We start from the raw sequence: 16,669 nt of genomic DNA on the forward strand, positions 1-16,669 counted from the left end.
ACAAAATTGGGCAGGGGTGTAGTAGGGGGCCTACCCCCTTGAGCAAGTAATTGTTCATTGAATTTACAACCGTATGACACATCAGGCGAAACTATGAACTTTTCGCACAAGATTTGCAATTTAAAGAGAATTGGTCATTGCTCATTGAAATGAAGCTAGTATATAACATGTATAATGACAAAATCTGAAAAATATTGTAAGGATCACTTGAGGTTTTGACTTTTAAAACCTACATTTTGGTCAAAAATTATGCTTGAATTAGTCGTTTTAAACAGATTTACCACATCACATTCGCCTTTCTACAACATTGAATTGCGTTATCTATTGACGTACGGTAATGAAAAAAAGTGTTTTGTGTTAGCTTTTGTTCGATATAAAAAAATGTTCTGATTGGATGAAGGGAACCCTTGAGGTTTTGACAAAAACCAATCACAGATGCCTATTTTGCATGCACTATAGTCACAGCTAGAAGCTCGCACAGCTCTTAAAATGCTATATGCACTCAACCGTGTAGTGTATAATCAAAGACTGTGTAGAGACAAGGCTGCTTGCTTGTTAGCTTTTGTTCGATATAAAAAAATGTTCTGATTGGATGCATGCACTATAGTCACAGCTAGAAGCTCGCACAGCTCTTATGATGCTATGCACTCAACCGTGTAGTGTATAATCAAAGACTGTGTAGAGACAAGGCTGCTTGCTTGGAAGCTCTTGGACGAAATTGTGTCGGTGCTCATGTGTATCGAGGTGGAAACTGTGCATAAGAGAATCGTTTTGTAGCCAAACCTTTCATGTTGAACTCACTCATGATACCTGACCAGTTTTAGGTCAAAAGTCACACAAGGATCACATAGGTCAAAAACTTGATTTCAGCTTAAAATACTTAGGACAGTTATGAGCCTCCCCCATATAATTCAAATTTTCCAATTGGCAAATCAAAAATTGCCCCCCCCCCACCCCCGCCATCAGCATGAAAATGAATCGCTTGCCGCCCCCCGGCCCCCTCCTCGGCCTGTCAAAGAATCGCAGGCTCACATGCCAAATGTTTGGGATCTCACTTTGTAAACTTTAAATGGTCTATAGATATATAGCCTAATGTGAGTAGGCCTTATCAGCGAGAAGGAACATTGGTATATTTAAACGTTGCACTAAATGGCCCTATTGTTTTCCGGGAGAATGTGTGCCAAAAAATGCTAGCCCAAACTTTATGTTGCCAAAAACTTCTTGTACCCTCCCACTCGGAGCCACTACCTCAAAATTCCAGGAGAGCATTCCCCGCACCAAATGATCAGTGCACTTCATGCTCAGTCATTCTCTCCTCTTCCACCCCGGGCTTCCACCGCAGAGTCCTCATCATTGAACACAGTCAACCACATCTGTTCATCCATGCAGTCAATAACTCCTGGGAAACTACTCTTTAACGACTGGGTTGTTAGACTAAGCAATCAATTAATTTTAGTGTACTATGCGCATGCGTAACGAGAGCTTGTGACCAATGTTTTGGTATTTGATTTTGATTTCGGCAGGCAAGTTTTTGGCTTAGTTAACACTTTTTAAGCAAAATAAATAACTCTATTACCAAGGGTTATATTTATGTAATTGTTATGCAGCATAGCACGAACTTTGGTTGAGAATTAATCACTGCGAGTGACTCCACAGGACCAAGAATTGAACAACGCGGCTGGCCCGACTGTCCGACACGACACGGTAAGCTTACCATCATTTTGTTTGTAAGTTTGTCAAGTTTGTTTTTTAAACGGCCTCTCCACATGCTCCATGCGGGGACACACTTAGGTCCTGATCGAAAATGCAAGGAATTAGATGAATTGATCTGTAACCTGACTCCATTGTTACGTTTAGCGTACAATCAAATCATGTATAGTGTTTGAAGTGGTCACTAAAAGCAAAGGGTAGTTGTCAAAACACAAACTGGCAAACGGGCAAACAGATACTAGGTATGCTAGGCAAACCTTAATTAACACATTTGCTAGTCAGCCAAATTTGCCTAGAACACAATACATATTTACATAGAAATTTAAAAGAACAGGTAGGTCAAGGCAGGATTCGATTTAACTTGTGTTGAGGAGCAAAATGCTCCCCATTTTGGACAACCTGCTACACAAATTTCAGCTGTATAGCAATTTTTTACAATGTAAACATATGCTAATATTATAAGAACATCACCTAAATAAGGTTTTCGCTAAAAAATTGCTATGCACATTTTTCAAAGTAAATCGAACCCTCGGTCAAGGAAACCTACATAAATATGTTGTCTATACTTCACTAAGTAAGCACTATCCAGTCCAAATAAGGGACCGTTCACAAACACTTGTTAGGGGGGCCTGTTGCAAAATGGGGGCTCTCAAAAGTTTTGACCCTCCTAGGGGGGGACCTGAAAAAAATTGACCACAAATTTTCCCGGAAAATTTAGTTTATATGCTTTTCTATGGGGTTGACCCATAATTTTCATGTCATAAAGGGGAGTAGTAAGTGTAGGCTTTTTTGTACGCTGAATATTCATGAGGTGGGCGTGGCTAATTAGCATATGTGAATATTCACGAGGTGGGTGTGGCTAATTAGCACATATGAATATTCATGAGGTGGGCGTGGCTAATTAGCATATATGAATATTCATGAGCTGGGCGTGGCTAATTAGCATATTTGAATAAAATTTTGAAGAAAAAAGATGAAAAAAATTTCAAAAAAAAATTTCAAAAAAAAAATAGAATTTGACCCGGAAGCAGTGTTCGATTTACCACCTGCATACCTGCACCAGTGCATGTAACATTCCCTTTGTGCATGGAGCTTTTCACTACCTGCCTGCACGCGTGCATGTACGATTTTAGCGCAAGCGATATGACAAGGCCAATACAAAAGTAAACAAGCAGTCAGTCCGATTTGGAAAAACCCAATCTATTTTTAGCGCAACATCCTGACTTCAGGGCTGACGCAATTGACGATTCCCGATACCCCTATCACGTGAGAACTGTCACTTTTTTTCATTGACTTCCCTAGTCTTCTACACAGCCAGTTTGCGTCGGTCTGATACTCGTCGATCCTAACGAACATTCGTGATAGCCACATACAGTCTGGTCCAAGACTATGACTTCCCTTAGAGGGGCTAGCGTAATGTGACGTCATCCACCAATTCCCGATACCCTCGCACATGTCGAAGCTGTCATTTTCATTTAATTGGAAAAAAAAGAACCGGAATTTAAACCGTGGGAAATATTTGTTTAGAAAATAATCATAATAATGTCCAGCAAAAAGGAAATAGCTCAAAAACACTTGCATCATTCTGGAAATTGTGCACCTCGTCAAGCGACTAGTTCTAGAACAGATGAAGCCACAGCATCCAGTGTTTTGGCTAAGAAATCGGCGAGTGATCGGCATAAAAATGACACTGACAGTGGAGCCGGAATATTATTACAAGCAACTGACAATGATCGTGATTCAATGTGATTTTATGTTTGCTTTAATTTTGGTGCATGCACACTTTTTGCTGTGCATGTAGAAATTTTGGGCTACATGCACCAGTGCAGGTAGGAAAAAATTTGTAAATCGGACACTGCCCGGAAGTGACCTTTGACCCGTTTTTTTCTAGAAACACCAAAATTTTAAAAAGTGAAAAAATTTGTTACACGTTGACGCAATTAGTTACACGATCGACGCATTTCATTACGCTTTGACGCTTTGGCGCATTTCATTACGCGATCGACGCATTTCATTACGCGATCGACGCATTTCGTTACGCTTTGGCGCATTTCATCATGCGATCGACGCATTGGTGTATTTTGTCGTATGTGATGGTGGTGGGAGGAGGGATAGGAGAACCGGTTTTATCCTGTTCTAACTGGTTTCATCCAGTTCTATGTCACACCGATCATAACCTAGTTAAGTCATTTTTATACGGGTACTTAGACACGTAGGGATCAAAGTTCGTCAAAGGGTCGCTCCGGGTCAAGCATCACTTCCCGGTCGAGGGTCGCTTCCGTGTAGCATGGTCAGGGCTTTTTATAGTTTTACCTCGATACGTAGTATTGAACGAAAAATACGATATTTCCCTCGACAAAATTAATTTTTTCAACACATCGCCCTTTCGACCCCCGCGGATAGTTTGTAATTCGACCCTTACCGAATATACCGAATTTGACCCCGATACGTGCCGTAAAACGGTTGATACGACGCGTTGTTTTAGGCAAATTTTTTCACTTATTTTAAACATTTTGGTGTTTCTAGAAAAAAACGGGTCAAAGGTCACTTCCGGGTCAAGGGTCACTCTGAAAAAAATTTTTTTTTTCTATTTTTTTTTTTGAAATTTTTTTTTGAAAATTTTTTTGAAATTTTTTGGGAATTTTTTTTTTTTTTTTTTGAAATTTTTTTGTTGAAATTTTATTTTGAAATTTTTTTCATTTTCTTTTTCAACTTTTCTTCAAAATTTTATTCAAATATGTGACACGATCTGGTCCACGGGGGCCAAAGGCGGCAAATTTGAAACTGAGATACATTGTAAAGGTAAAAATGTGGAGTAAAAAAACAATAAAATACATAAAAAAATAAACATCAAAAAACTTCATAACTTTAGAACCAAGTATGCTAGACCTTTGGTTTTTCAATAAATGTTAGCCTATTGTATGTATAATGTGATAATTATAGTAACTCAATTTTCAAAAATGCCTCCTTTGGCCCCCATGGACCAGATCGTGTCACATATGCTAATTAACCACGCCCATCTCGTGAATATTCATATATGCTAATTAGCTACGCCCAGCTCATGAATATTCATATATGCTAATTAGCCATGCCCACCTCATGAATATTCATATATGCTAATTAGCCACACCCACCTCGTGAATATTCACATATGCTAATTAGCCACGCCCACCTCATGAATATTCAGCGTACAAAAAAGCCTACACTTACTACTAAGGGGGCCCTGAAATTTTTAAGAGACTGAAAAGGGTGGGGCCCAAAAAATTTTTGTAATGAAATTTGTTTGCATCAGGTCCCCCTTAACAAGTGTTTGTGAACGGTCCCTTGGCATATTGATTACAATTTCAAGCATAGGAGTTTAGGCAAGAAGTACAAGAAGCTGTGTAATTAATATTATGACAAACATGCAACTATTTTTAAAGCTACACAAGCCTTGTATTTTTTGGTGCAAACTCTAATTGAAATCATGCAGTTGCAAAGTATTTATGAACGTTCCCTAAGTGCCCTTCTCGCTCACATCTTTAATTAGATTTTACTAAGCAGCAGGATAGGCCTACTACTGATGTTACTCTGGTCCATATTCAGGTGACACTTTAAAAAAAGACTACATACTTGCAAAGCACCATGCAAGTCTCTCTCCTCTTCCTCATCCCTCCCTCTTCTCTTTCTGTCTCTGCTCATCTCACTCGTTCAGTCTGTCAGTGTTACTGGTTTCTTTTTTTGTTTTTATGTTTCTTTGTCATCCTTTGAATTTTCTTATTGGTTGTGGTATTTTATTCACCTATATGCTGTTTGCAAAAATTATCAGTATGATTAAATTCTGAAAAAAACCCCAAATGAGTTAGAAAAAATAGGGTCTTTTAGTGACAGTGATGCTGAAATTGGGAACCTCTGCCAATTTATCCCTCCTCTACACTCATTCCACTCCTCTCCTATCTCCTCCCCTCCCCTACTCCTCTCCTCTCCTCCCCTCATCTCCCTCTGTCCAACACAATTTGCAAGTTTGACTGAAAAATAATAAACATTTAAACTAAATTTAGGCTGTCAAAGCAATTAGATTACCCCCTTGTTTAAAAAAGCGAATGAATGGCATCATTTACCTTCTCTTGAATGCAATTCTTTTGTGCTGTATACCACCACATACATAACTTTGAAGCTCTATTAAGCTACTTGCAGGTTCCGCCATTATGCACTATGTGGGGAGAGCCTCGAACTGGCAGCATACATGAAAGGGAATGGAAATAGTCATAACGGGCTGTGGAAGGGGCCATAAGTCTTCCTCTCATGTATGCTGCCAGTTACCGGATCTCCCCGAACATAGTGCATAATGGCGGAACTCTGCAAGTAGCTTAATTGGGCAAAATCAATCTCCGTTTCATTCCCATAGATAATCATTTGACTGATTTTTTTGTGATTTGACACACCATTATGCCTACTGCTTCTTGGCAACACTGGTTAGTGCAAGCAAGCAAGCAAGTAAGCAAGGTAGACTAATAGGTAGACTAATATAGGCTGATACCATTTCATAGTCCAGCGAAAAACATGTATTGTGTTTGGCTGACTACATGTAGCAAATGTGTTAACTAAGGTTTGCCTTTTATACCTATACAGTACAGGTCTTGTCTTGTCTTGATGAATACTGCCTAACACCCATTTGCAGGAGTCACACAAGTGCTTGAGTTTCTAGAATGAAAACAGAAAAAAGGTGCATAAAATCATAAAAAATCACTATCATATTTGTTTGTTTTTCAAATACAAACATATTATTGGAGTTCCAGCAATGGTTGATAACAAAGACTGGACTAGGGCTCTCAACTAACGGGTAATAGGTACTCGGGTACCCGATTGAATTTTTGGGCGGGAATCCGGGTACCAGAAAATACAAAAAAAAAAAGAAGAAGTTATAGGCCCTAAATTAATTTGTTATTCAAGGTTGGAAACTGGAGAAATAATATAAACAACATTGCTTCTATAGCAGTATTTCTCTGGTTTCCAACCTTGAATAACAAGTAATTTAAGGCCTATAACTTTTTTTCTTCAAATTTTGTAGTCAATTAGTCGGCATCAAATAATTCTGACTTTGACTAGCATTGTAATATCTAAGGCAGGATACATTTGATTCAAATGCCACCCATTAGTGATGATGCCAAACATTATTGGCCCCCACATATATGTGGGGCTTATGTTATCATCCTGATGGTTGTCTGCCTGCCTGTCCGCCTGGTTATTTCTTTGTTTGTTCTGCTGTCCGGGGGAATTCATTAATCCACTGTGCAGCACCAACACAATAACCGATCAACTTATTATGTTTTCAGGGTTATTAGGAGTTAAGAAAACCTAATAATGATAATATTGGATGGCGTAGTTCGCATGATACCATAACATATCGGATTAAATCATACAAATATCGAACTCGCCGTTGGCTCGTCCGCTATTTTTATGACTCATCCGATATGTTATGGTATCATGCTCAGCCATCCAATATTATATCAAACTTGGTTTGGTGATAGGATATGGTGGTCTGATGTGCTGTATAGTTTTGTGTCATGTTATTTGCATATTTATGAATATTAATGAGCTTATTGCATATATTGCTTACATTTTTATTAATCCACTCTGCAGCTTAAATGCAATAACCGATCAACTTCATTATTATGTTTTCAGGGTTATTAGTAGGTATGTCACAGTGGCTGCACAATAATTCTGTCATACTGTGCACGCATACATAACAGTGAATCAAAAAGCGCATGATCAAAGTTGGCCAATTTTTGAAAACATACATGTCAAAAAACGATTTCCTCGTTATGTTTCATTGATCACAATAATTTGTCTTTTTAATATATGGTAGGTGAAACATTTCCTAAATCACTATCAACTCCGCCAAAATTAAACACTGCCTAGTTTAAGAGTTAAGACCTGTTTTATGATTTTTTTTAGATCGTCCATAAATCAATAAATATAGGTCTCTCGAAATAGAGGACCTAGTACCACCGGTCTGAAATACCAGTGTTTGTTATCATGTATTTTTTTTTCCTTGGACAATGAGTGAAACACTTCCCTATACCAATTGAAAACTCGGTGCACTTAGACAATTAACTGCAGTTTCTTTATTCAACATCACAGCAGGTTCATATTTGACAAAATCATGCTGTATGAATAAAACATAAATAAAACATTGAAAAAAGTAAAAATTACATATGCCTAATTAACATAAGAATGGCATAAATATATAATTAGATGTAATTAGCTAATTTGCATAATTAATGACTTTTTGTGTATTTTTGTTACCAAATGAAAGAACTTTGGGTACTTATGTGTGCAAAAAAACCGCATCCTCATATCATGTACGGTTCTCTGTTGGCATTATTTTTGCATATTAATTAGCTGGACTTTAAGCTTTTATTTGTCTGCAGATTGGTCAAAATGGCTAAAATTGTATATTTGGTGGATTTATTACATTTATTCGAGGAGAGATTTTTTAATCTTGTTTTCTTTAACGAAGTCCGGAAAGATATGCAATTAATCTGTGATACTTAAATCAATGCTACCTTTTCAAGTAAGTGTCCGAATAAGCATTACAAATCCCAAAGATTCCCATTTTGCCATTTATGGCAATTTGTGGCAGGTTTTCACCCGATTTCGGGTATCTTCAAGTTGACGTTACATCACTTTGCATTATCCGATTTCAATTCTGTTTTTTGTTTTTGAAGCATTCATAACGATGATTCAATTAAAAGCGTCAAATAACATGTTTCTGCTGCGCTTATTTTTGGGGTGATATACCTATTATTAGGAGATAAGAAAACCTAATAATGATAATATTGGATGGTTTATTTCGCATGATACCATAACATATCGGATTCGTCATACAAATATCGAACCCGCCGTTGGCTCGTCCGATATGTTATGGTATCATGCTCAGCCGTCCAATATTTGGTTTGATTTTTTTGTGTAAATGTGACATGGCATGACCAAAAATCACATTTTTCACCAAAAAACACATTTTTGACCAAAAAATACATTTTGACCAAAAAATACCAAAAAATACATTTTGACCCAAAATCATATGTGTGACATGATCAAGGGGAATGAGTCACATGTTGGCAATTTTCAATTTTTTACATAATTTTCTGGCAGTTTATGAATGCTACATTTGGTGCAAACTCCATCAAAATCGGACATCTGGTTACCAAGTTATGAGCAATTTATCAATGGCTGAAAACAATATAAAACAAAAGAATTTGAACACTGTTTTTGCCAATATCTCAGAAACAATATCAGCGACATCTGACTCATACCTTTTGATCATGTCACATATTTTGACTAAAAATCATATTTTTACCAAAAAACAAATTTTTTACCAAAATCACATTTTGAGCAGAAATCACAATTTTAAGCAAAGTCACGTTTTTGACCAAAAATGTTTTCTACTAAAAAATTTTTAACCAAAAAAGATTCTGAAGGCATAATAATGATAAAATTGGACGGATACTTTCGCATGATACATGAATTTATCGATCTCGCTAGAGTTTTCAAATATTACGCTCGACTTCATCTCGCCTAATATTTGAAAACTCTAGCTCGACCGATACATTCAGGTATCATCCTCAATCCGTCCAATTTTATATCAAACTTGGTATAGGGATTGGTTATGCTGGCCTGATGTGCTGTATAGTTTTGTGTCATGTTATTTGCATATTTCTGAATATTAATGAGCTTATATTTGCATATTGCATATTATTTGTATTTACAAACCATTGTTATTTACACACCTTTGTGTGGGGGCCACTTTAATTACGAACCTCATAATTCTAGATTTATATTTTGTTCACTTTGAGTTTGGTAGTGATGTCAGCATGTATACAAACCACCCTTGTATAGGGTAGCTTCATGACATCACTACCTAACTCAAAAGTCAAGTCCATTCAAGTCAAGTAGAGAAAACTTTTTTTTCCGGGTGTCGGGGTGTGGTTTTGAACGATCAACTCCTCAGGTGCCAGACAAGTGCACGGGGATACCTTGCCACAGGGTCTACCTTTGGCGAGCCAAGCTTTCTGTGCCCATTGACTGTTTGCATGATGACACAATCGCATCATGTGGAATACCTGCATGTGCAGATGCTTTGTGAATGGAGGTTTTATGATGTTTGGTTGGGTTAGGGTTAAGGTGTCCTGAATGTCCTTTTCAGTCTCGAGTATTCATCACATTTTGTGTCAATGTACCCTGTTTCTCACTGCTAGATTTGGACCAAATGATCTTCATGTGAAAACAAACATTCACTTCATTATTGAACACCTGTTTCAATCTCCATAAATACATAGCCATGTTCATACTGTGACTGGTATCTATAGATTTGGTAAATCTTAAGATTAAACTTATGATACTTTCAAGATGAGCAGTTTTAAAAGGCTACAGATTTATTCAAATCCATGTACCCCCCATTTTATTTGCATGTATGCAAATTGTTTGGGAATCCAATTTGCATATTGGGTTGTTAAATTATTACCCTTTTCAGTTAGTTCCTTTCTGATGCTACATGTAGCCTAGGCCTGCACGACTAAATTTGCCATATAGTCCTTGTAGTCACGACTATTTGGTGATAGTCGCGACTACAACTAGTGTTTGCCTTTTGGCGACTATTCATTGAAAGATCAACAAGCATCAAAATGAAGCAAAGACAGGGTCAAAGAGTGCTAACAATGGTTGGAGAACTTTCTCTACCACCTTGAAAATCTTTGTGAAAGTTGGTTATTACTTTACCTACCACTTCTTCCTGTGTATATTTAATGTCATGGTGTGCTTTTGCTTTCTAAAGTAAAATGTTCCAATGTTCTGATTATACCAACATCGCAAAGATGGACACACAACAGGCGCCATTGTGTATGGTGTTTATTTTGGTTATGTAGAACCCTCATTTCGACAAAAGCACAATGCAATGCAGCCAGGGCAGACGCCAGCGTAGTCGGCTAACTCGGCTTTAAAAATGGCCGACTGACGCAAACAGAGTGTATACGAAAGATACAAAACAAGAGGAATTTTTAATGTAATTCTACTTGCTTGAAAAGGAGTGAAATGGTGTATTCTATGGTTTACACCTTTAGCGATGCAAAGTAAGGAACTTGTTACTAATGAAAATTTTACTAGTTTGTTAATATTGAAAAAATAAAGGCAATGAATGAAGTGTGTTTTATTAATTATATATATTTTTTTAATCATCAATATGGTCATCACTCATCAGATGCATGTACAATAATATGTCCCTGGCAATGTCCTGTATCGGCCGACTGTTTTCTGCGCAAAGAGTTTATGTTCTTAAGTGTATTCTGAGCAAAAAAGTTACCTTGAACTTCAACCAAATTTTGACCTTTGATCGTGGTTAATAGTCATAGTCCCGACAATTTGGGTGCCGATTAGTCGACTACTAAAATGCCCATCTCGTGCAGGCCTAATGTAGCCCAAATTAGTTTTTGGTCTATGATGATCACAGGAATTTCCAGCGAGTCACAGTTCGTCACACGGTCCATCAATGAAGGAGATTGTGTCATTTCTCCCACTTACCCTTCTGAATATTACCCACAATACACCGTGTTCTGACTTGTCATTATCACTTATAATAATGATACAAGAATGTGCCACATGAGACGTGAAGATACCAACCTCGCCTTTGGCTTAGTCGTTATATGCTCACCACACCCAAAGGCAAAGTTACCCAATATTTTATGAGTATTCCCTTCTGAGATGATGAACTCTCAAGGTATCATACCCATGTGAAGATGACACATCATAACACATTCAAAGGCACCCAATCTAGTTATCTATTTATTTTGTGTCTGGACTTGGAAAAGCCCTTGAGATATATGTTATTTGGTTGCAGGTCAAATCGCATTCATAGGATAGGCCAGACAAGCTTGTGAGACATATCAATAAATTGATCCGGAAAGACTAGTATCCATGTGAAACAGGGTATGTATGTCTTAACAACATAACCAGGCCAGCGTGACTCTAATGATCTGTCATGTACAATCAACAAGGGAATAGCAGACACTTGTATTTTATAATAAAGAGCCTCTTCAAGCTTGTCAGTTTTTTTCCTTCTTCCTGTGCACAATTTCTTGTTACATGTAGGTACATGATTCCAATGGCATGATCAGGGTGTTCCCACAGGTTTTGTGCAAAATCAACCTATTTTGGGAATATTTCAGCCCCACCTAGCCCAGTGTGGACACAATTTTTGCAGAACAGTGAACCTTTGCATATTTGTGAACAATGGTTGCTAGTGATGGAATCTTCAGCAAAAATCTTCAGTATAACAAATATTTGCTATCTACAGTAGACAGCAAAGTATAAAATGTAAAAAAAAATAGTCAGTTACATTAATCTTCAGTATAATAAATAGAATGGATAACAAATATTTGCTATCTGCAGTAGACAGCAAAGTATAAAATGTTAAAAAAAATAGTCAGTTGCAAAAGTCTTCAGTGTAATCAGTAGATAACAAATATTTGCTATCTACAGTAGACAGCAAAGTATAAAATGTTTAAACAAATATTTACAGCAAAGTATAAGATATTTAAAAATGTAGTCAGTGGAAAAAATCTTCAGTATAATCAATAGAATGGATAACAAATATTTGCTATCTGCAGTAGACAACAAAGTATAAAACGTAAAAAAATAGTCAGTTGCAAAAGTCTTCAGTGTAATCAGTAGATAACAAATATTTGCTATCTACAGTAGACAGCAAAGTATAAAATGTTTAAACAAATATTTACAGCAAAGTATAAGATATTTAAAAATGTAGTCACTGGCAAAAATCTTCAGTATAATCAATAGAATGGATAACAAATATTTGCTATCTGCAGTAGACAGCAAAGTATAAAATGTTTAAAAATAGTTGCAAAAATCTGCAATATAAGATGTTAAAAAAATAGTCAGTGGCAAAAATCTTCAGAATAATCAGTAGGAAGCAAATATTTGCTATCTACATGAGACAGCAAAGATGGGCTGCATACAGTGTTATTACCAACTTGTATTTTATATGTATTCACAATGTTACTTTTTGTCAGAACAGACTTCACAGGCTGCATTGGATATTATTGAGGGCTTTATGCGGTCTGTAGACCACAGGTTGGTCACTCCTGTACTACTTCTTGACACAAAAATATGTAGTCAACATATGCAGAAGACCTAAATGGCAATCAAAGTGGACATTTAGAGTTGACAGCAAAATTTAATGTTGCTATCTACAATAGACCATTTATCATGTTCTTCCATGAGAAAAAAATGGTTTAGGTACATAACATGATACTGTTGAACTGTGTTTTAAACTTGGGTGAATACAGCAGATATAATTTGGTTCACCTCAAGTTCGGTAGTGATGTCAATGCTCGCTAGCGGTTGCGCCGCAAGTGTTCCGACAAACCACCGATGTGCGCGCGCGTGTACACTCAGGGCATTAAACTTTACATGCACGATTCGTTACTGCAGTGAGCGAAGTACGGATATATGTCACTACCGAACTTGAGATGAACCAAATTATACTTTATACGCTAAATATTTGTATACGATGTTATTTTATTATCATTTGCCAAAACTTGATACTAAAACTTGCTCAACCAGAACTTCATTGAACTCTTTATCTAGGTGTGACCATGGATCCTGGAGACGACACAGATCTGCAGTCTTACGAAGATGAGCAGGTGGTGGTCCGGATGACAGAGGTTGCTGCAGCAGAAAGACAACAACAGGTGCAGATGATGCTGAATAAACAAATGGACACAGGTGGATCTCTGGAAGAGTAAGCCAGTTAAAAGTCAAATTAGTTAATACATTACATCTTTTTAGATGATAGCAATGATTTTTGCTGAACCATGAAATGGTATCAGCCTATATTAGTGTATGTCACTTACTTACTTACTTGCTTACTTACTTACTTACTTACCAACCATTTGGTCTAAAATGGACATATCTTTAAATGCCACAAAGGTATGAACCCCCAAGTGGTGTCAAATGAAAGAGAAAGAAGTAAAGAATATGATAAAAATATTTCCTATCGTCAGAGGTCATCCAAGGGGTCACAGGGGTCAAAAAAGGTCATTTGAACCAAAAATGCTCCAATTAAGCTGAAATTTATATGCAATGATCCTTATGACATTCTAAACATGTTTAAAATATTTTAATATTCATTTAAGGTCATTAAGGGGTCATAAAGGGGTCAAAGGTCAAGTTTCCAAAAATGCTCCAATTGAGCTGATATTTAAATGCAATGATCTTTAAGACATTCTAAACATGTTTAAAATATTTTAAAATTCATTTAAGGTCATTAAGGGGTCAATAAAGGGGTCAAAGGTCAAGTTTTCAAAATGGTTCAATTGAGCTGAAATTTAAATGCAATGATCCTTATGACATTCTAAACATGTTTAAAATAATTTAATATTCATTTAAGGTCATTAAGGGGTCATAAAGGGGTCAAAGGTCAAGTTTTCAAAATGCTCCAATTGAGCTGAAATTTAAATGCAATGATCCTTATGACATTCTAAACATGTTTAAAATAATTTAATATTCATTTAAGGTCATTAAGGGGTCATAAAGGGGTGATATATATATATACATGTACCACAATATACTGCCAAAGCCCCATGGTTCAGCTATGGTGCGGTAACCGCTCTAGTTGAGTGGTGACAGTATCACATCCTATCCCGAAAGCACCTAATTAATGGTCTTGCAGAAAATGATAAGTGGTGACTTACAACATAACTTGTTTGAGGCTTAACTTTGATCAGGAAAGTTTCTTAAAGGTTTAAAGCCATAATGTGTGATTTGATGCCCTCACTTTTTCTTGAATTTTTATTTTTGCATGATTGTAATGCCCAATGGTATACTAAAATATCATGTGAAAGATTAAGGGCTGGGGTATGAACGTTTGGACAGTATTTATTGTGGGACATTAGAGCACATCAGACATATCGAATTGCATTCTGAATACGAAGAATGTCATTCTGATATCAAATAATTTTGATTTTTGAAATTAGCAATTTAATACACATTTTATGGCAAATCATTAAAATTGATATTTTTGATATTTAACAGTACTTGAAGTAAACTTTATATATCTGATGATTTATACTTAAAGTGTATGTAGGTGGGATGAAAAGCCGACGATCAATTGAAAAAATTGACCTTTCGTATTGAAGATATGGAATTTTTTCCCCAAAACACCAAAAAAATTAGGTCTTTTTGGGAAAAAAATCCATATCTTCAATATGAAAGGTCAAAATTTTCAATTGACCGTCGGCTTTTCCTCCCTGCTACATACACTTTAAGAATATGTCATTAGATTTATATAATTTACTTCGAGGACTGTTATATATCAAAATTTGAAAAATATCAAATTTTTATAATTTGTCATAAAATTTGTATTATATTGTGATTTTCAAAAATGAAAATTATTTGATATCAGAAAGACATGCTTTGTATTCAGAATGCAATTCGATAGGTCTGAGGTGCTCTCATGTCCCACAAAAAATACTGTCGAAATGCAATAAACGCTCATTTTAGATCCCTTAAGCCTGGAGTGCTCTAATTACAGTAAAATTTAAGTTTTTATATTAAATCTGGAGATCTCCAGTTTTATTCTGAGTTCACCGATCGAGTGGTGGCTAAACACAATGTGTATTATTGAATCATTGAATCAGTGACGTATAAACTGTGCATATCGCTATTCATCTTTATACGTCTTGAAGTATTAACTGTGTTTATATCGCTGTTTGTTTTACGTCTTGTTTGATCGTCCCAGCTGCGTAAAGCTACACCAATATTTATGACAATAATACGATCAGCAAGCTAATACATGCATTGTAGGCGCTGGTATGAAATAGCAATTTTCTTTGATTTACCTCATTTGTTTGGCTCGAAATTAAAAGGGGACAATGTGATCAGTAAAAACTAACATTTAAATAGGAATCTATTCTTTATGCAAATCACACATTATGGCTTTAACTTATCTATCTAGATGTTCGCTGACTACTGTGGCTCAAGACACACCTTATACATTGTAAACCATTTGATTTATGATTTTTCATAAAACAGCACAAGTTATTCAGATTGTAATTTGTAAATGCGTTATAAATCATATTAGGTATGGTTTCTGAAATTCGACTACCCGATTTCTTGTTGTTTGTGAACCAAAATCACAGAAGTTCTTTAGGTCTGTTATGTCAACACAAAATTATTTTATTTTTTATGTTTTATTCACAGATCTAGTGAATTACTAAAATGACTATAATTACCAAACATGTATATATAGATAGGAGACAGTCAAATATATTTAAAAAAATAAAGAACTAAGAAACAAAACAAACACAGGTCAAATTCAACACTCATCATTTGAGAATCAATCTCCTCAAACAGATGTTTGCATGAGCGTGGTACAAAGTAAACAAACACCTCTGAATGGTTATATATTATTAATCTCCAGATTGTACAAGTTTTATTACAATAGATCAAAACTGTAAAATAACTGTCAAAGAAACTATTGAAGGGAGACAGATGAGGGAGAGAGGGAAGAGCAAGAGAATGAGGGAGCGAGAAGGGTAGAGAGAAAGAGGGAAAGAAAGATTAAGAGAGATGGGGTATTAGACAGATGAAAGATCTAGGAAGAGAAACAGAGAGGGAATATAGAGCAATAAAGATGAGAAGGAGAGAGAGAGAGAGAGAGAGAGAGCGAGCGACAAGTGAATTTCAGCGATCTAGCCATATCTGTCATTTTGCTATCTCGTTTTGTCATTTTGCGATCCCTACTAGCGAGATCGCAAAATACATTTACAAAGTAGTTGTATTTCGCGATCTGTGCCTATAATCGGGAACCAATAGAACACCGCGAACCGTCAAATCAGCGAAATCAGCCTCGTACTACGTCATGTACGTGAATGTTTTACCGATGTCAACTTGATTCACGGAGTGA

At 36.3% G+C, this 16,669-nt stretch overlaps 1 protein-coding gene across 2 annotated transcripts in view; it reads left to right on the forward strand.

Annotated features, from left to right (window-relative positions):
• Positions 1-1,512: 1,512 nt before the first annotated feature.
• Positions 1,513-16,669, forward strand: part of LOC140165925 (RNA-binding protein 41-like) — a 340,068-nt gene continuing 324,911 nt past the window's right edge. For both annotated transcript variants that reach the window (XM_072189278.1, XM_072189270.1), the window contains exons 1-2: positions 1,513-1,704; positions 13,351-13,504. In XM_072189278.1, the coding sequence (XP_072045379.1) occupies positions 13,359-13,504 (146 nt within the window). In that variant the 5' untranslated portion in view covers positions 1,513-1,704; positions 13,351-13,358. The remainder of the gene's footprint in view (positions 1,705-13,350; positions 13,505-16,669) is intronic.

This window comes from Amphiura filiformis, chromosome 1, assembly GCF_039555335.1.
Source record: "Amphiura filiformis chromosome 1, Afil_fr2py, whole genome shotgun sequence".
NCBI lineage: Eukaryota > Metazoa > Echinodermata > Ophiuroidea > Amphilepidida > Amphiuridae > Amphiura > Amphiura filiformis.